The sequence below is a fragment of the Coturnix japonica genome, chromosome 1, assembly GCF_054131305.1.
Source record: "Coturnix japonica strain WE chromosome 1, WE-NBRP24, whole genome shotgun sequence".
In the NCBI taxonomy this organism is placed as follows: Eukaryota; Metazoa; Chordata; class Aves; order Galliformes; family Phasianidae; genus Coturnix; species Coturnix japonica.
Window position 1 is genome coordinate 94,217,422 of NC_140663.1, and position 20,173 is coordinate 94,237,594.

The 20,173-nt window shown below is 37.4% G+C and overlaps 1 protein-coding gene across 1 annotated transcript in view; it reads right to left on the minus strand.

Annotated features, from left to right (window-relative positions):
• Window positions 1-264: 264 nt before the first annotated feature.
• Window positions 265-20,173, minus strand: part of ADAMTS5 (ADAM metallopeptidase with thrombospondin type 1 motif 5) — a 44,464-nt gene continuing 24,555 nt past the window's right edge. The window contains exons 3-8 of the mRNA XM_015881917.3: window positions 16,364-16,531; window positions 10,938-11,221; window positions 9,298-9,481; window positions 8,714-8,889; window positions 7,687-7,862; window positions 265-4,249 (exon numbers count right to left, since the gene is read on the minus strand). Coding sequence (XP_015737403.2) covers window positions 3,679-4,249; window positions 7,687-7,862; window positions 8,714-8,889; window positions 9,298-9,481; window positions 10,938-11,221; window positions 16,364-16,531 — 1,559 coding nt within the window. The 3' untranslated portion in view covers window positions 265-3,678. The remainder of the gene's footprint in view (window positions 4,250-7,686; window positions 7,863-8,713; window positions 8,890-9,297; window positions 9,482-10,937; window positions 11,222-16,363; window positions 16,532-20,173) is intronic.

The window sequence follows — 20,173 nt, forward strand, 5'->3', positions numbered from 1 at the left end:
GCAGAAAAGGAATATACATCTATACAGTGTGCACACGTATACACATATACTCCTGTTCCATGCAGAAAGCTTTCTAAATGAAAACAAACAAAAAGTAACCAGTGCCATACATTATGTAAACTCACTTTCAACACAAATTTGAAGCATAAATTAAGAGAGCAAGAAAGAGAGAGAGATGATAGCAAACATTTTAAATATAGAATTTGCACAATTGATATTTTTGTTAAATAAGAATAAATAAATTCATTACATCCATTCACATACTAGTTGTAAAAACAAATAAATTACTTTATTTTTTTTTCAGTGCTGTGCTTTTTTTTCTTTTTTTTTTTCTTTTTCTTTTTTTTTGTAAATACAATTGTAATTAATCCACAAGATTATTCCCTCTCCCCTTGTGATAAAACTGTTTCCACAGGAAGGCAGATAAGCTGAACTTCATGCAATCAAACTGCAGATTATAGGCTTTTCCTAATTACACTGTCTCATTTGACACGCAGATAAAAACCCACAGATTCCAAGGGGGTCCAATCTAAGGCACTGGAGATGTGTCCCCAACAGTCCACAGTGAATTTAATGCTGAAGCTTGTTTATTTCTATATTCTGAGCTCCTGAGACAGTACCTCTATCCATTGGAAGTGTTTTATGAATCTTGTTTGGCAAGACTCAGTAGTAATGTAAACAATGATGTAACTGTATGACCAACGAGGAATTTAGTTTGGAGCACAAACTGTAATGACAAATTCACATACCTTGCACCAATTTTTCATTCATCAGCTACATGAAATAGCTATAAGTGAAATAAGCAAAGTCGGGAATTGCAGTTTGGTTACAAAGATAAGCTAAGAAGCAAATGTTGGGTATAGCAGGCTGCTCGACCTCACACTTTTAGGATGGCTTCCTTGGTCTGTTCCCTTTCCATTAGGCTGGAGGGGGCTTTGATCAATCTGGAGATGTCCCTTTTCATTGCAGGGAAGTTGGACCAGATGAGTCTTAAAGGTCCCTTCCAACTCAAACAATTCTATGATTTTACATAAAAGCAAGTTCTTGCACATTTCCTTCACTACTACATCGGCAAAAATAGAAAAGAATCAGCATACTGGTTTGCTTTCACATTTGTTTACTTTTTAAAAATAGACTCTTTCTATGAAAAAGATAGTCTTGATCTAAAGAAGATTTAAATTTATACCCGTTTATGGTATTACTCTCCTGGAGTCTGAATAACATCCAAAAGCCTTACTCATTTTGTTGACTACATAATAAATTATTTCTATAATGCAAACACAAATACTTGCACATTCTGTCTCTATTCTGATACAACACAGGAAAAATAAATGCCAATTAATTCAGCAGCTGTAGGCCTAGACAAACATTAAATCTGTTCCTTATCTTTCCACTCATGATGGTTTCTACTTGTTATGATCTTCCTTAAGAGCCCTACAACACGTGTTTATACAAATACAAGTATAAAAATTGGTTTACTTGAAAGGAAAATAAGACACTTCAAACATGATCTTATGTTGTAATGTAGAGAAGACATAAGCAGTTCCAGAAATCTGCAAATATTCAGAGCCTTGATTTAAGTTCTTAGGTTGGCATCAGTTATTAAGCAGCTAATTTTCCTCAAGATCCATGTTTTGCACTTTTATTGGAAGGTCGCACCATTCTCGAAAGCTGAAGATGACTAATAACATTCCTTTGTAGTTCCTTTTTAAAAAGGATGCCCTGTCCCTACTAGTGTTTACTTAGAATAGAGTACAAAAACAGATATTTCTCCAGGTTTCAACTTCTTGATGTAGCAACTCTGTGCTGTTTTAAAATCATCACATGCTTTCTAGAATTCAAACAAACATGCCAGAGTTGCAAAAACATGTTTGTGTCAGCCTGGAGTGAGACCTGCCCTTCTTGCAACACAAACAAGATTTCTTTACTGATTTCATGACTGGGATTTTCTGAATAGCCTGGGGAAGTGTAGTTTTAAGTACCAATGACTCATAGCTGTGTCTGAAAATCTTCCTGCACTCACACTCTCCTGTGTGGACAAACTGAGAAATAAAAGATGGATGGAGTTCTACCACCTTCATCATGACAGGTACAAACCTGTCATTCTAGGGTTTAATTCAGAGCCTGCTGATAAGAAAGGAAGCAATTCTAACACACGTTGGTGTCAGGACTCCCCACCTGTTACCTGCATTTGGTGAAATGTCCTTCCTCAGTCACTAACTTCCGCCAGATAATAATGGGATTCAGAAGCTGCTGACAAGGGAAATATTACTAGCTTCTGCCTATACTGTGGAAACAGTCTTATTGATGTTGGGTAAGTCCTCCACATCCTGATGTGGTTTGACTTCCTACTGACATCTCTTCCTTCCAAATGTGGTAGATGTACAAAACGTGGAAATCAAACAACCAAAAAAATCAAACAAAAAAGACAAACAGTTACAAACTTTTGCTGGTAAGATGAATACCAGAGTTAGACATGATGGACAAAATGGTGATAAAATATTAACTGCTTGCTGTGTTTTTTTGACCTTTATAGCCTCTTCAAAAGATGAAGGTACATTACACATTGTTATATTCAAGTTGGAAGCCGTAGAGAAAATAACAAAGAAAGCAGTTGAACATAGCCTCAGAATATCTGAGTTAGAAGACACTTGTTTATCATACCTGTAATTTTTGGTTTTCTAACTAGTTTCTACAAAATACAGTATGCCTTTGTTTTTTGGAAAGAAGGAGCTAGCAGCTATTGTTCATCAGCAACAGGGATTCCACACTGTGACAAAGCTGGAACTAGTGGAGTGTTTACCAAGCAAAAGGTACACATATTCTTTCTGGTAGATAAATATTCCTCCTATACGTGTCTGACATACTTTTATGGTAGGGAGCTGCTGACAGTGTTGGTACATGAGCAGTGTACCTATGGGGATCCCTGGTCTGCAAACTCTTGCAGTGCTCCTCTGAGAATTCCTTGGTGGAAACACAGTGTTTGTCATAGAATTATGATCTGCTATCAGGAAATCCCTAGAACAAACATTCATTTCCCTTTGTCAAAATCAAATTACTTTTTAAAACCAGCAGCAAGCCCTTCATTTTCCAGTAAAACATCTGCAGCCATTTCTGAAGACTGGACTAAGTCCAGAAGGGCTGCAGATATACTTTGGTCAATCATTTCGCTTATATAGCTTGTCTTTTGATTTTTTTTTAGTAGAACCAAGTGATATAAAGTGACATACCAAATCAAATATATTTACAAAATAGTATAAAATAAGCTTCCATGGTATCGTGGGTACATGTGATATTTTCTAAGGACATACTGTATTAGAGGTAGGTGAAAAAGGGGAGATGATTCTGTAACCTTCAAAAATCCCAGGATCCTCCATTTCCTAGATTTTCTTCTTTTTCATTATTTTATATTTTTGCAGACATAGAGGGCTTATAACAACTTTAATGCTTTTTTTTTCTTTTTTTTTTCTTCTTTTTTTTAAACAGATCAAGATCACCCTACTATTTTTCAAAGCAGTGCACATCTTCATTTGGTCCAAATAGGCAGATTCTGCCCATAATTTGAGACTTTATGCAAATACACCGAAGCCTTTGCTTCTCTCTGTCTGGGCAGACCTAATACCAGTATGTCAACAATGGCTTCATCAAACCTCTTTTAAAGAAGATCACAACCACAGGTTAACACTTTTTCAACAAGCACTGTTTAAATGCTGATGGTCTCTGAGAGAGAAGACATCCTTTAGCTAGTTTTCCATGTCCATCTTTGCACTGGACAGTTCTGGTGTGCCATCCTGTGTCACATGTTCGAGAACAAGAAAGCCATGGCCCCGTCACCCACCGGGGTTGCGTGAGCTGTGGAGTTACTTTGCTGCTGCTGCCACTGCCAGAGACAGAGTTAGTCATTTGCCCTTGCTTCTTTGGCACAAAGAAACTGTAACGGACGTCCACTGGTTGAGTTGGGTCAGTTGCAAGTATCTGCACTATAAGAACCTCCTTTGTGGCAGAGTGTCCCATTGCATGCAAGAAATCATCTTTGTGACTCCAGCCACTATAGTTCATGACAGTCCCATTGATATCGATGATTGTTTCTGAAGTGGAGATCATATATTTTCCATTGACAAGGTACTCACCGTTCTTCTTTTTCAAGGCCAGGTAGGCAGTAAACCTGCTCTGGTCCTTAGTCTTGAATTGCCGAACTTTGATGTGAGTTGCTCCTTCCGGGATTTTCACTATATCTGTGTAGCCCTTACTGCAGAGGGGAACAAAAAGAAGTATTCAGTAGCTGCTGTGAAATAAACCTCAAATCTTAGTGCAAAGCCTAATGAAGTCACTGGTAAGATGCAACTTGCTTCATTTTCATTCAGGCCCCAAATCCATCTGGCTTGAGGCACATTTGAGATTAATTTAATCAGGTTCAATTATTTGTCATTTGTAACGCTATGTTCTTGAAGAAATTTCTACTGTGCTTAATTCAAACTGCTTAATCTTCAGCTTTAGGAATGATTTTTCACGAGTGAAATCCAAGAGGAATGAAAAATAACAGATAGTTTATATACTTCAGCAAAGGGTGGGAGATATGAAATATGATGCAAGTTTTCCGTGCCAAGGAAAGATAATGAGATATGCATTGGTTACAGCTGTTTCTTGCTGTCTTTGCCATAATGATTAAGGAAAGCATGAGCAGAGTAACAGCTGGATAGAGGTACCTTGGGAACATTTAAAAATGATCTTGATCACAGAGAAAAAAATTGTTTACTTTGAAATTCATAAAGCTAAAGATGAATTGTTCAGCGTCTAATAGAAGGTGCACTCAAATGCTTAATTTGAAGCACAAAGTTCTCTTAGTAAGTACTTATGAAAAGCTTTAATGCAAACTTAGGAAGAGATATTTCACTTTTCTACTGAAAGTGACAAGCATTCAAAACCTGCAAGTGTACCAGAGCTTTTACTATCTCAAGTATATAATTTGTTCTAACCATAGTGATACACTCAGAAGGCTGAACACTATATGTAGCTGCAGGCTACCAGCTGGATTTTGGTAACACTTATTTTCATTTCTAAACCAGTGATGAAACCATTCTGCAAGTACCTTGTATATTAAGCGCCCAGTGCTGAGACGGGTATAGGAAAGGAAATGAGAAAATACACATACAATGCAGGAGAGCGACAGTCCCCTGGAATTGGCCTACCACTTTCACAAACAGTGGTTTCACAAGTAGAGACTACAGAGATTACAGATTAAATGCTTGTTCCATTCCCATGCTATTTCAAGCACTTACAGGACAACTACTAAAACTTCTTTAATTTATCACCACTATAAACCTGAAGGAATGAATATTGTGCAAATAACAAGTTGGGTGTCTCTGCTCCACAGCACTGAAGAAATGCTTTTACTTAACAGTTGCCAAAATGACTCTGTTAAAACACATTATTAAAGTTACAAAATCATCTGTTCAAAAAAAAAAAAAAAAAAAAGAAATGCTAGAGAATGCAACATTCCATGCGCAAAAAGAAGCATGTGCAGCCCCTCTTTCCCAATTTCTGACTATTTAACTTTATGGCCCTTTTAAAAAGTTATTAGGAAAGTGTTTTCCAGAACATTGGGCTTTTTTTAAAGAGAAAAAAAGAACAAGCAAATGTTGTGGTGGCAATTGTTTTTGACAGAAAACACTAGTTTTGCTCTTGTGCATTTAATAGTTTCCCTGCACACTTAATGTTCAGGTTGCCATAGTTTGGTAGTGGGCAGCAAAATGGGAGCTGCTATGCTGATATTTTTCAGAGGAGAAAGATAATTTTACTGTTTTTTTTTTTTTTTTTTTTTTAATATGCAAAAGTTATTTATAGACAATTATGATTTTACTATTTTAACGTAGGGTTTCTTTTTAAAATCAATTACTTGCATAAAGGAATTATATCAATCAATTTCCCAATAAAAAAATAAACTCAATCAAAATCAAGTTAGAACACACACATTACTTACAGCTTGATTATTACTAAGTGTGACAACACCCTGAATGCAGCAAGGTCAAATTAGTATTTTACACTCCAACTGGTCTCATTTCAGTTAAAGCCATGATTTGAGGAGTAAGATGGCACCTTCACTGGAATGATTAAAGTAGAATCTCACTGTTACCAATTATATCTACACTGTAAATCTGGCCTCTCTAAAATTCATGGGGTCTCTCTAGCACTTCTCCTGGAACCAGGACTGCAACATAAGGGTTACTATTGAAGCACAGGAAGTGTATGTCACACAGTCTTCTTTGTTCAGGCATTTCAGAATTTTCATTCAATATTTAATGTTCAGTATTCATTCAATATTTACAAATTATAAAAGATTTGGTTTATATAAGTACTAAGTTGGATGGAAAGTCATTCTTTTTAGAAGAGGTATTTCAGCATTCTTGGGTGAATTATCATTGGTTTATCAAGAAGAAGATTGGTTATGGTTATTTTATAGAACAAACTCTCTTTTGAAGTTTTTGACTACTATTACTCAGTGTGTCAAAATGTATAGAAATAAAAGGTCCTTTCAGGAGTCAGATTTCAAATTCTAGTGGTGTTTTGCGTGTATGCAAGAATTTGTTAGACATAAATTCGATGTACATTTTAAAAGATGTTGTGTGCTGCGTATAAATGTTTGGCTGAAAGGAAGTTTCTAAGAGTGGGTCATTACAGCTGTCCAGTGAGAACCTGCTATCTATACAAACAGTGGTTAAGAAATCCTAACTCTTATATAAACTCTAAGGGGAACAAGAATACAGACAGAAGGCAGACTTACTCGACATTGGTAATCTTGGTACAAAGTTTGCTTCTGCTTTGCAGAGTCAGGAAAAACCATGGGGGAGTTGCTTTTGTTTTACTTATATTAAGTTGTATCATACTTAAAAGCTGAACTCTGACAGAAAAATGGGTTATGGATGACTGCTATAAATGTTTTAACTTAAAAAAAATATTTGTCCACCTGGAGACCAATATTATCACAGTGAACAGTAAGGGATATAGAAAATGTCACATATAAGCCTGCGTGTACTTCTGACATATTGCCTAGTCAGTTACCTAAGCTCCCTGTATACTCAGCAGTGTGAAAAGGTATTTTAGCGTATAATCACTTTCAGCTACCAAGGATTACTTTTACAGCTGTGCACTAATGCTGCCTGCTTCTCTTTACTAACTATGCAAGGAATCTGTTGCTAAATGATGATAACTACTAGATGATATTAAATACATTCCTAACGTGTGCCCTGTCAACACAGCATCACCTGGGAAACCTTGAGTTTCAGATATATCTAGATATACCGCTGACACCAATAGCTTTCTGATTAATCACTGTCTTCCCTTCACTCTCTCCTCTAAAAACCACACACCACCTGGCACAGCAAGACTGGAAAACAGTAGATTTTGTACTTTACTGTAGGCAGACTTCCTGTGACTGGGTGCTCACCTGTATCCTTGGTACTTTATGTCAGAAATGAACTGGGTGCAGTGTTTTCTTAGGTGATTATTTGCCACTTCCAGGGTATTTTAAGAGGCCAGCTGTAAACATCTGAACAGTGCAATAAAGCACTGGCAATGTATGCGTTTACTTAATTTTCATATGAAAGTAAATTGCATTTAGAGGAGGGAAGCACACAAATATAGCTACTATTTGCACAAGATACATTTACTAATACTCATGATCAATACCTCTTTTTGGTGAAGGTTCCCATGACTTTTGTGCAGCTTGAATTATCTCCACCACACACTCCGCATTTGTCGTACTGGAGCTTCGAACCAATGATGCCATCACAGCCAGTTCGGATGCATTTTCCCCGGACACAGACTGAATTACTGTACGGCCGACATTCAGTACCATCAGTTACCTAGGTAATCAAATGCCTGTTAGTTAAAACAACCACAGGAAAAAAAAAACAAAAACTGCAAAACTGCTTTTGTGAATCCGACTGGCAAAAAACCTTATTTATGTCACCCATACAGAACAGTTTCCACCCTGACAACCCAGACTGAGTTTCTCTAACATTCCCAGTGCTACAGCAGATGAAATTTAGCAAAGGGCTGAAAGCGGTGTGAAGTAAAGCACTAAAGTGACCCAGACATTTATGACAAGGTCATTAGCAACGTTTTGCTAATAGTAATAGTACTTGTATGCTTTTCACTTGTTAATTTCAGTTCACTCCATTAATGCATATGTAACCGTTAAAGGCAGAAAACTGCCAGCATAAGTGCGGGAGATATTTCAGTTCAAATTGTATCTGTTATGACAAACTGACCAGAAGTCACATCTATACTAATTGGCAAATTAGTTTTTATTAATTGGTTTTGTATGAGTTAATCCAGACATCCTTAAAATCATTCAGGAGAAAATTTATACATCAGCTGTGGTTCTCTCTCTCATCCAGAAGCCCCCAGACTCACAGATGAGTCTCCAGGTAAAAGTCCTTTAAGCACAACTGAAAAGAAACCACTGCAGAGTGCTCTTGCAGGCCTGTATTTTTATGGACTCATATACTGAGGTGTGGAAAAACTTGTCTAATTTTAGAGGTCAGTTCTGGTACTAATGTGTAACAACTGGATGTAACCATTGCATCTAATCACACAGTTAAATCTTTAAATCATATGATTAATGCATTCTCCCTTGTTGTAGGGAACTGTTTTTTAAGATACAGGACACTATTTATCTGGAACATGAAATCATGATTGGAGATGCCATTACCTTTTGGGAAAATACCACATAATAGCCCGTTCCTTTGGCTCGGCAGGTGAGCTTGCAAACATCTCCAGGAAGCACTCCAGCATACTTGGGGACCCATTCAACAAACGTTTTGACACCCTTTGCATCAGACTGATAACCATTCCTTGCTTCACACTGCTCTTGTCGAAAAGATTTAGCTGTAGAATGATTAACATTATTAGTGACCATTTCAGACCATGCTGCAGATATCATTATGTACACACAGAAATTTCTTTTTTACACAACTTTTTAAGTTATGATATTTCACCTCTTTATTTAGAATAGCCTTTCAAATCCTTCATTCTTTTAGAGTTTGGAAACCTTCTAATGACACAATAAGCTATGAAAGACTGGATTTAGCTTTATGATTCATCTTCTAGGACTGAAATTTCTTTACTTTTGATGTCCTTTACTGATGAGGTCAGAGTAGGGATAAGAGAATAATTATCACATTGTATTAGTGATGAAAGTCTTCCTTGGTAAGCACAGATCTTGGATGTTTCCTTTCTCAGTAGAAGTTCAACATTTACTATCCATGAACACAGATGTTGCATCAGCTAACATACCATTTGCTGGGCAAGGTGTGACATTGCAAGATCGATAGATGGCCCTCTTGCCAGTGCAGTACCGGCCGTTGTTTCTAGGAGCTGGGTTATTGCAGTGACGATAAGCAAACTGAACACCTCCACCACATGTACGGGAGCACTGTCCCCAGGGTCCCCATGACCCCCAGTTACCATGGCTTGATGCCTGAAATATATGAGAAGTGGAAGGTAAGGACATCATCCAAATGTGATTAGGTGCAAAATCTCAAAGACATTGCTAATGTTTTCCCCAACTGAAGGTGCTTCCTTGGTCGTTTTAGCAGGGATAAAAAGGTGTTAGGAGCCTTCTTTCTACCGGCAAAATTAATTTATATTATCTGCAGAATTATGGCATCTGGTTTGGCACTAATTTGCCACCAACAGGCCTGGTAATCCATCTCCAGAGGATCTGGCTCCAGAGCATATTCATAAGACTATCTATGAATAATAAATGCAATTATTATTCTAAGTAGATACTGCTCTGTATTATGAGATCTAATTAACATAAGCAAGCATTCTTAAGGATACCTGAATTCTGACTTTACGTTGATGAGTTTTGTTTCCAGTTACCTACTTCACACATATACTACAAATATGACTAAATATTCATAGTTTCACCATACACCCAAATTACATTAACAGTATTCTAAGTCTAAGATTAGGCAATTGCTTCTGCTTTTCACTTTTTAAATAATTCAGACTGTATTTCAGATTGTTTTTAAGGCAGTAAACGAACACAAAAATCAAAAATTTGGGCAGTGAAAGTAAAGACGAAGCTCCTTCTGAAGCAGCAGCTTAACATTTCAAGAGTACTGGCAAGAGATTGAGCCTTCAGATATATATTGCAGCTCCGCCAGTTTGACTCTATAGCATATTCCAACAATTAACAGATATTGTGCCAAGAAATATACCAGTCCGTAAAAAGAAAAAAAAAAGAGCGTTATAAAGTCTGCTGCTTGATTTGAATGGCTCTTGTATTTTGTAATTATCTTCACAGAGCTCTACATTTCTGTATTCCTCCTATAGGTACAACAGAAGGAGCAGTGCTATTGTCTTCCCAGTTAATTTCAAAGCATCTGAACTGTGCAGCTGACAATTCCAACCTGGTGGACTTTCACAAGCCTCTTTGGGGGTATTTAACTGACAGAGGGAACTCCTTCACTGTAGGTACAAGCTTGGCTGCTCTAGAATTTATATCCAGGATGAACTTCTTCAATTTTTCTCTTCATGAGAGTTAGCTCCCTGGAGACTTCCACGTGCGGGCTGTAAACTAAGTTTTCATATCTAATTTGCCTGAGAGTCCATTGCCAAGAAGTCAGGAAGCTGTGAATCATTCCTTGACAATCTTTCCGTGCATCCTGAGACCTGTCTTATTGAATGGGTGTCCTCTATTCTGAAGTGATGGTCTCAGTTTTCCAGGACTGTAGGCTTCCAAACTTCAAGAAGAAAACATGCTTCCTGAAACTCAGTAGCATTTTTCCTGTATCCTTCACCACTAACACTCCAATTACTTGCTAAAAATACAGCAGCTTTCAATCTGACTTTCATAATAAAGTGCCTTTCACTCTTACTTTCAGGATTACGCCTTCTAAATTTCCCTAGAATCACAGCTGGTAACTTACCGAGTAGTATTTCTTCTTGGTTTTGTCAACACATTTTCCCTGGAGACAGATCCTCCCTTTTCCACATGGTGTTCCTTCCACAGCAGGCAGCTTCTTAGTCAGACACACCATCTGACCTTGACGAACAACTGCACACCACAAGCGAGAGCACACATCCATCCCAGGACACACTGTATATTCAGGTCCAAATGCCAATTTGCACTGACGAATGGCATCATAGGTTTGTCCCGGAAGCTCCTCAGGGCCCAGGATCTGCTTTCTTGGTTGGTCCAGCAAACAGTTACCTAAAAGAACAATCCAACCTATTATTACTCATTAACTATTTTTTTCTGCAGTGCTGCAAATCTGTCATTCAAATTAGGGAGACCAGTTGTGATAGTGGACCTCATTTGAAGGACACTGATGTCATTGAAAATGGTCTCTAAGGTGTCAACAGGTTTTGTATGAGCTCATCTTAAAGCGACTGTGGTCTCTCCCTGAAGCAAAGCAGGTGTCAAGGTATTTCCAATCCAAGAAAATAAGTGTAAATAAGTTTTATTCAGGTCCCTTTGGTCTTCCATTCTACTTTCTTTTATTTCACTTGACTCAGAACACATTCTACTCTATCAATTTGTGTTTTACAAAATGATCAAGAGGAGTCCTGGTAAAGTAAGCAAAGCGGTCGTTTGAATTTTGAGCCAGAACATCACAAATGGTAATGTTTCTAAAGAGAAGTCTGATATTCAAATTACAAAATGCAGACTGTGAGGCACTTAAAGAGAAATAAAAAAATAAATGCCTTCCCCTCCAAAACCACACACACACAAGCAAACAGATCAAAGGAAAAATACAAAATAAATATCAAATCTATTGTTGGCGGTAAATCTAGACTGGGCTTCCCTTGTAAAGAGTGGTAGTTGGGTGTTTCTGGAATCAGTTTGTAGAGGGCTATAAATTTTATATAAAAATGCACAAGAAAGCCACCCCAGAAAGACAAGAAAAAAAAACCAGAATAAATATAAATTACAGAACTGAATATGTGTGCTGATATATATTGCAGAAGTTAGAATTTGTCTGGCATGCTCTAAAAATGAGAATTCCCATTTTGCTTCTATAGGATCTACTAACAGATTTTGTTTACTACTGAAAAATTTGGTTGTTGACATACAGAACTATTATATAACCTATTTTACAATAATATTTTATTATACCTTGAAAGGGGTTTGTGGTCTTGTCAAACTTCACTTATCTTTGGCCAAAATAACTTACCTCAATTTACATACTTTGCAACCTATACTGGTATTCTTCAGATGAATCATGGGTGAAAAAATGGTCTCTAAGAATTTCACTATTGAAACTAAATGGATTAAAGTCACACCAAATACTCTATGACTCTATGGCTTGTGTCTTCCCTCCAGCTTTGAAGTTTCTCCTTCTTTACTCTTAAGACAAAGACCAATTATTCAAATCAACTGTATCATCACTGACTACCAAATAACTATCACATTGTTAAACTTGTTGTTGTATTTGTTCTTTGCTGACCACGATTTACCTTAGCCTTACTTTTGATTTGGATTATGCTAACATTTTTTACTAAGACAAGATGTGCAAATGCTAACTGATGATCTGGGTACCACTAAATAGAAAATTAACTGTATCCTAGCATTCAAATTATTTTACAGTATAAAACATTCAAGACATGGTGAAGAGTGAGGATGCACAGATGTGTTTTTTCTTTCCCTGGAGTTTCTGAAAACAAAACCACCAGCAGTAGTTGCTCTCAAAAAATATATTAGGTAGAGGCAAAGAACAGCAATTCACTACATTACAGCATACAGAGCACACATACACTACTACTCCCATTTTTTGTCCTGAGTACCAAAGAACATCTGGGTGTCCTGGACTAATGCAACATTCTTGACTGATGACAAAGTTAATCAAGCCAACTCATTCTCATTCTCTCTCCTTGGTGATATGTGCAATACAGACTTGGAAGGCAGAATAAAATCTGTTCAGGAAGCAGATAACCAGGATATAAATTAATTAAAATAGAAATATTCCTTTTTTCAGGCTACAAAGAACACTAAATTGTCAGACTAAACACAATAAACTATAGGCAGTCATACCACGGTCTAGTGGTTGGCATGACAATAAAGGCAATTAGTACCTTACAAAGGGTTGGCTAAAAGCAGATGGTAATAAATGTCACTGTCTTCTGGACACTAATTGAGCATTTTCTTCCTAAATGTCAAATTGCTGTCTGGGGTCATCCTATAAGCATAAAATAAATAGTGATATGATGACAAGGATGATTACAGTTCTCAGAGTAGGTCTCAGGAGACTGGGAATCTGCACCTTGATCATTCCCAGACCTCCTGGTTGACCTTGGATGAGGCATTTCTACTGAAATTTATCTAGCTGATCATAACTGGATGTAATGCTGATGTCTGCAATTCAGTCAGCAGTCAGATGTTTCACTGCTTAGTACAAATACGTGTTTGTGGTGTAATTCAAAACCACTAGTACAACTGATGGCATCGGTCAAATCACTGATGTCGTTAATTAGATCCCTCCATGCTATGATGAGAATTAAGCACCCACTTTAAGTACAGTTACCTACATAGCAAACTACATATAGTGTACCTTTTATGTGATGAGCCCACATCCCAACATAACTTACCAAATGTACAAAATAGGAACCTCAGCACCTAACAAAAGGCTGCTACAAAATTTGAGTTAAGATTAGGGAGGCTTTCAAGGTCATGTTGGATTAGGCACTGAGCAACTCAATCCAGCTGGCAGCAGCCCTGCCTACAGCAGGGGAGTTGGAAATAGATGATCTTTAAGGTCTTTTCCTATCTAAGCCACTCTGCAACCCTTTGATTCTTTCTGTTGAAGCAGTACACGTGAATATCTATATCTATGTGGGAAACAGAAAGGTTTGAAAAAATACTGGCTGTTTTATAACGGAATAGTGCTCACAGATCCAGGTTTCTGGACATTCACATTTCATTATGCTTAGCCATAAGGAGCAGCATATGAAGCACTTCATTCATCTGCTTCTCCACACCAATACTGCCATGCCTGGTTTGTCACAAAGCACAGTTCATAAACTCATTCCCATTCAAACCAAAGGCTCTGTGCAGACTGCTTATGCTTTGTATGAAAGAAGCAGATTCCTGTGACTGCACAAAATTCAGTGAAAACATCTTAAAAGAAAGGCTAGTATATGAAGGTCTGTATTCTCTCACTCTTCTGTTGTATTTACTATTTTGTGTGTTTGCCTACATTTTGTCTATGGCACCACTCAGAATTACACCTGAATGGTTAAACTTATTTTTCTCTGGTAGCAGTACTTGAAAGATATATGACTTTCCTCTTTCAATGGGAAGATGGCAACAGAGCACCTTCTCAAAATGAAAAAGAGAGGGAAGGCACTGTAACTACATGGCAATACATCGTTCACAACTAAGGGAAAAAAAAACGAACAACTCAAAAAGCAGACACATGCTCATTCTGAAAGAAACGTGGAAATATGGCACGTTTGCACTGTCCTATTATCAGTCCAAAGCAGCCTGAAAAGTGTCGTCATGCTCTACCAGGGTTCTTTGGGCTTTGGTACACTTGGTGTACATTACAAATGGAAATTACAGCTATGGATTCATTCCCTGGCTAGAAAATAATACCAGAAGGAGTTCCATTCCTAAAATAAAACACGTAGCTTCAGCAGAATAATTCAAACAAAATGCAGTTTAAATCATTGGCCTGGGTCCTTATTTCATAGATAGTGTTTGTATTCTGTCGGGACAAATCTTTGACTTAAAATTAACACCTAAATATTGATAAACTTCAACAGAAGAGGAACACTGTGATTTAGACAAGGTCTACGAAGGCCTAATCTATCAAGAAAAAACACTTCCTAAACACCGTATTTGTGAAAGCATATCAATAGCATAACTAATAAAACAGATAAGAGCAGAGGCTCACATTTTCTGTGAATTATTTCATCCCATTAATAAATCTTTGGGACTACATGCTTGAGTGGTAACTACTCATGAGTATCAGAAATGGCAATATACCCTAACCCATTTGTTAGTAAGCTGACAGATCCTAAGCACCTCTTGTGCAGCAAAGAATACATGACTTTGTGAAAAGCATCAGAAATGGAGGACTGCTAAAGTTCTTGTACAAGATGTCAGCACAGGCTGAACAAGGAGACCACAATGCAGCTCTGAAGGATTTGAAGCTGCTACACTATTCTACTGGGAAAAAAAAAAAAAAAAAAAAAAAAAAAAAAAAAAAAAAAAAAAGTACAGAATGACATTCTTACACTTGCAGAATAGATTCTACTCTATATAGGGTCAGTGAATACACACTGTGAAACTCCCAGGTGAGATAAAAGGGAGTTAATGTAACTGAACTCAAAAAGGAAAGGGCTCTTCAGATGTAGAAACTCTCTCAGTAATATTAAGACAATTCCAGAGCATTATGGGCATTAAAATAGGACAGTATAGATTAATGAATCTAATAAAACTGAGAGAAAAAAAAAATGAAGTCATTCTCCAGATAGGAGAAAACAGGAGAAAATATTTAAGAGAGCACTGAAATTAGCCAACAAAATACTTAAAAGCAAAAAACTTTACATTCAGCAGGCATATCATACTTTTTATCCATAAGTATTTCAGTTACCATAACAACTTGATCCATTCACTTAATTATGTCATTTTTATCTCAGCATTTTGGAATTTGAAAGGCTTAAGAACTGCAGTTGCTTTGGAAGCACAACGAAAACTTTAAAATTCATTTAAGAGTTCAGACTATAATTTATATTACTACTTGTTGGAAAAAATGAAAATTTTGTACTTATTCTCCAAAGGGTAAACGACATATTTAATACATATTAGTTACATGGCTTGGAGGGTAAGCTCCTGGAGCAGAAGCAGTCTTCTGTCATAGACCACACAGAGGGGTCTTAATACTTGTTTACAGCCCCTCTACACAAACAAAATGAATATAATGTCTTTATAAACAGAACAAATGCTGTTAATGGTAAGAGCACATACCCTCTGCTCATATCTGCAGCGCAATGCTAAGTAGACCATATTAACCATTTTAGTTTCTGTGAGGAAATCTCCTTTTGTCCCCTATTAAAAGTATTATCTGTAGCATTTGGGAAGACAAGACTAATTTTGTACTTAAAAAAACCCCAAACTCTCTGTCTGAAACCAACATACTACCAACATGCACTCCATCAACTTTTTATTTGCACTTGAACCAAACAATGTGGGCATGAAACTGTGCCAGACTATTAGATCTTCACCTTGTTTTGCAAGCACTTTCAAGATAGTCTCAAGACAAGAAAGGAATGGAAAAGCTTGTATAAATTATTTGAAAAACATATCACAGAAAAAAGTAACGTAATTGATGAGAGGTGTCATAATACATACCGTGACCATCATCAAAAAATTCTGTTATAGTTGCTGATGTGCATTTGGACCAAGGCTTGGAAGCATCAATGCTAGTCAAGATGGAGGACATGAGACGTTTATCTTCCATGGAGCCAAAGTTCTCTTCACAAAATTTGGAGTCATCATGGGAAAGCCCAAGCAAGTGCCCTATTGAAACCAAATGAATACATTAAATGAAACAATGACTCATAATCGAGTTTAATAGCAGGAGCCCACAGTCAAAGTAAAAAGAAATGCATTATTTGCTCTCAAATTTCTAACAGCAGCCCACAGCATGCCACTTGAAATGTGGTATCTCTGCTTGAGGATAAAAGAGTTTACGTCACTGCATACAGCAAGGATGTAGTGCCATCAGATGATGTGTCACCAAACTGAGCTGATTTATACCTGATGAAGACAAAAGTGAACTGTACTTACTTTTGTGTCATGAATTTAGTTCTCAATGTTTTCCAAACAATCTGCAGTAATAAAAATTAATACTTAACAAAGATTTTCTGCTATTGTTTAGAAAGACTTTACAGTATCTCTCTAAATGAATGCAAAAGTCCTTGTTGATGTGCAAGTACCCTCTACAGTACATCAAACAATCTGAATAATGTTTTCCAGTAGACTGTACAATGTACAATGTCTTATTTTGTGGGATTTTTTTTTTTTTTTGGTTAGGGTTTTTCTGCTTTTTATTTTTAAATGTATGTGTTATTGGGTATTTATACTACAGAACACAAAACAATGTGAACACAAAGCAGGACACAATGTAACTCGCAAAAATCCTGGATATTCAGGGGAGCTCATTCCACTGCTAGATTAGGCCCTATATAACAGAAATCTTTACTGTAATTCATTGATTCCTGCTGTCTCTAGCCTCTGGGCAGGCAACATACTGCTCTCTCTGTAAACATCAGGTTTAACGTCAATTTCCACATGTGCACCAGTTTACCTCACAACCAATTTACTGTCCAAGAGATGTAAGACTAAATGGGTACCAAAGCTGCAGGGAGCTCAAGCCTGAACTTAATTTTCACAACCTTCAATGTCACCCTTGAGGTGGTTAGTCAGACATCCAGAATTAGAGAGCTCTAATAAGGGCAAAGACCACCCTTCAGAGCCACTGCAGAGAAACAAATCTGATGCACTCAAATAGCTTGTGGGGTTGAAGAGACACATTTTATTATTCTGCAATAACTAAAAGTCTTCTACATACTCTAGGTTTTATGTTTTGGTATAACTGCTGAATACTATTTGAAAGATGACAAAAGAAGGAATACGGATGGCAGAATACCATGTTCTGATATCCATAGTAACAGCCACGACAACAGTAAAAACAATAACAATGACTACAATACAGGCTGGAAAAAAAGTAGAAAATAAGTTAAAATCTATTTGCTGTATATAAAATTTATGATATGTTGTTTTCATCTGTTTTGGAACAGAGGTCAAGGGGAAGAAGATAAAGGCAGCACTCACTGTCTAGCTGCATCTGAAACTGTGAAAGTAGCTATCTGACTAGAAGTATGCAATAAGGCTGGAGAAGACCAGCTCCCAGTGACACTGTGTTCCTGATTTGAGAATGGACCTCCAGGACATGTGAAAAGAGAACCTTGATCTGTCAACTCATTTGAACCAATGATGACTAAGAGCAGCCAGTCGTACTGCTCTGAAAGCAATGCCTGCAATTTACTTCCACAGAAACTCGAACAGATACAAAGAGCACAACAACACTATTTGATGGAGCAAATGCTCAGCTACAAAAATCTATTTCTTAACACAGTAATCACCATTAGCTATGCATTTCTGTCAGAGACAAACAAGATTTTATGTGTCATGCTTGTAAAAATCTGTGCTAATGGAGGTGACCCACTATGTCAACACTGCTCTGATGGAATTGTTGGGAGGAAAATGATGCCCACACAGACTGTCTTTCATTGGCCCAAACAAATGAAAGTCAGAAGGCACCAAATGTAGACTATTCGGTGAGTATAATAAGATGGCACAGTCAAGATCAGCAAAGTACTCTGAGGTTTACAAACTGGCATCAAGCCTGGAGTTATGATGTTGCACAAGAAAGGTTGTCTTCTTCTCTGACCTGACTCTTGTAATTTGAGCCTTCAGCTTAGTGACACAATGTCATGATCAAAATTGATGGTTTGTCTGGTTACCAGGAAATCCAGAAGGTCCAACCTATTTCCTATACCAAAAGACAGTGCATATCACTTTACCCACTCAGAGCTGCATCTTGAGCTTTGTCTTTGATGAGTAATTCACATGTTGTCAATCCATGGACTGCCGTTTTGACTTTGGCTCATACTGGTGACACTTCATCTTGTCACCTGTAATGATGTGATCCAGGAAACCATCACCTTTAGCCTTGTATTGGTTCAACAGGTCCTGGAAAATTTCTATGCAGAGGTCTTTCTGCTCCTGTGTGAGCATCAGTAGGATGTGGCACAAACTCTGCAATATTCTAACATTGCCACCATCTTTTTCAATGCACTGAAGCTCATACTCCACTCCATATGCAGTTCTGTGGTTGTAATCCACCAGTTCACGTGAATGAGCTCACCAAGATGCTCTTCATTCTGTGGTGGGACAACTATGCATAGCTGTCTGGAACACAGCTTGTCTTTCATACCACTGCTGTCACTGTTGAAATGCCCCACACACTGCCTCCCTGCACTCACATCCACTCTTCTGTCTCCAAAAATGTTCAGGAAGTGTCAAGGAAAGCCAATTGGTGTAATTTTTTCTGCATGGAGGAATTCAGTTACACACCTTTGCTTAATTTGCATTTCCACGTCAGGTGCCATTCCGTCAGACTGCTCCTCTGCTATCTTATGTCACATGGCAGCAAAATGTAATGGAATACTGGTGGGAAGGTTCAGTCCCTCCTGCCATACCATCAACATCCACCTCTGACATTGTGGGTCAACATAATAAAATAGGAGGCACTACTTCCAGAGAAGCCTTTTCCTTGTTGGTATTTACTACTGCTGTGCGGCACCATTAAACTCTTGCAAGAACAGAATTCAGATTTTCATACAGAAGGCAAGTCTTATTACTGATGTATTTTATGTGCACAATTTGAGCCTATTTTTTTCTTGTAGGTAATAACATTTTCCTTTGGTGATACAATATGAACCAGATAATGCTGCTTTTATTCTGTACTGACATGCAGTAGCTACATGTCAAGTTTCAATCTGACATAGTGTTAGATGAATACATGCTCTGAAGAGATGGCATCCCTTTTTTTTAGCCAAATGCTGATGCAGAGAAAAATAATTATTATTTCAGACACGTGTGTTTCTCTGGCAGAGTAACCAAAATAAACAGAGCATCACTTCTAACCTACTGAACAACTTATGTGGAAGTGTCATAAGCTAAATGTTTAATGAATGTTCAGCTACTGTGCCAGTGAAGAATACTACCTCTGACTTTGCCAAAATCTAAATACACTGATGATGAGAGTTTTCAGGAAATATGAAGATGATGTTGGTTTTGGCTGCCTTTATACAGAATGTTATCATTATGCTTGCACTGTAATGCAGTGAATGGCACCAGGTCATATCTGAGAAGCATAGCCAACGTGTTAATGAACCTCAACACGTGGCTAGTAGTAAAATAACTAGAACTGTTCTCTAATGACATTAAATAATTATTTGTAGCAAATTTACTGCTAACTTAAGCAAACATTTTCTGGACAGGGCTTTAGACACATCCACTAACTTTTGCTGAGGTACCCTTATATATACGGTGTGGTTCTGTACTTAAATAAGGTCTGTAAACACATTGCTT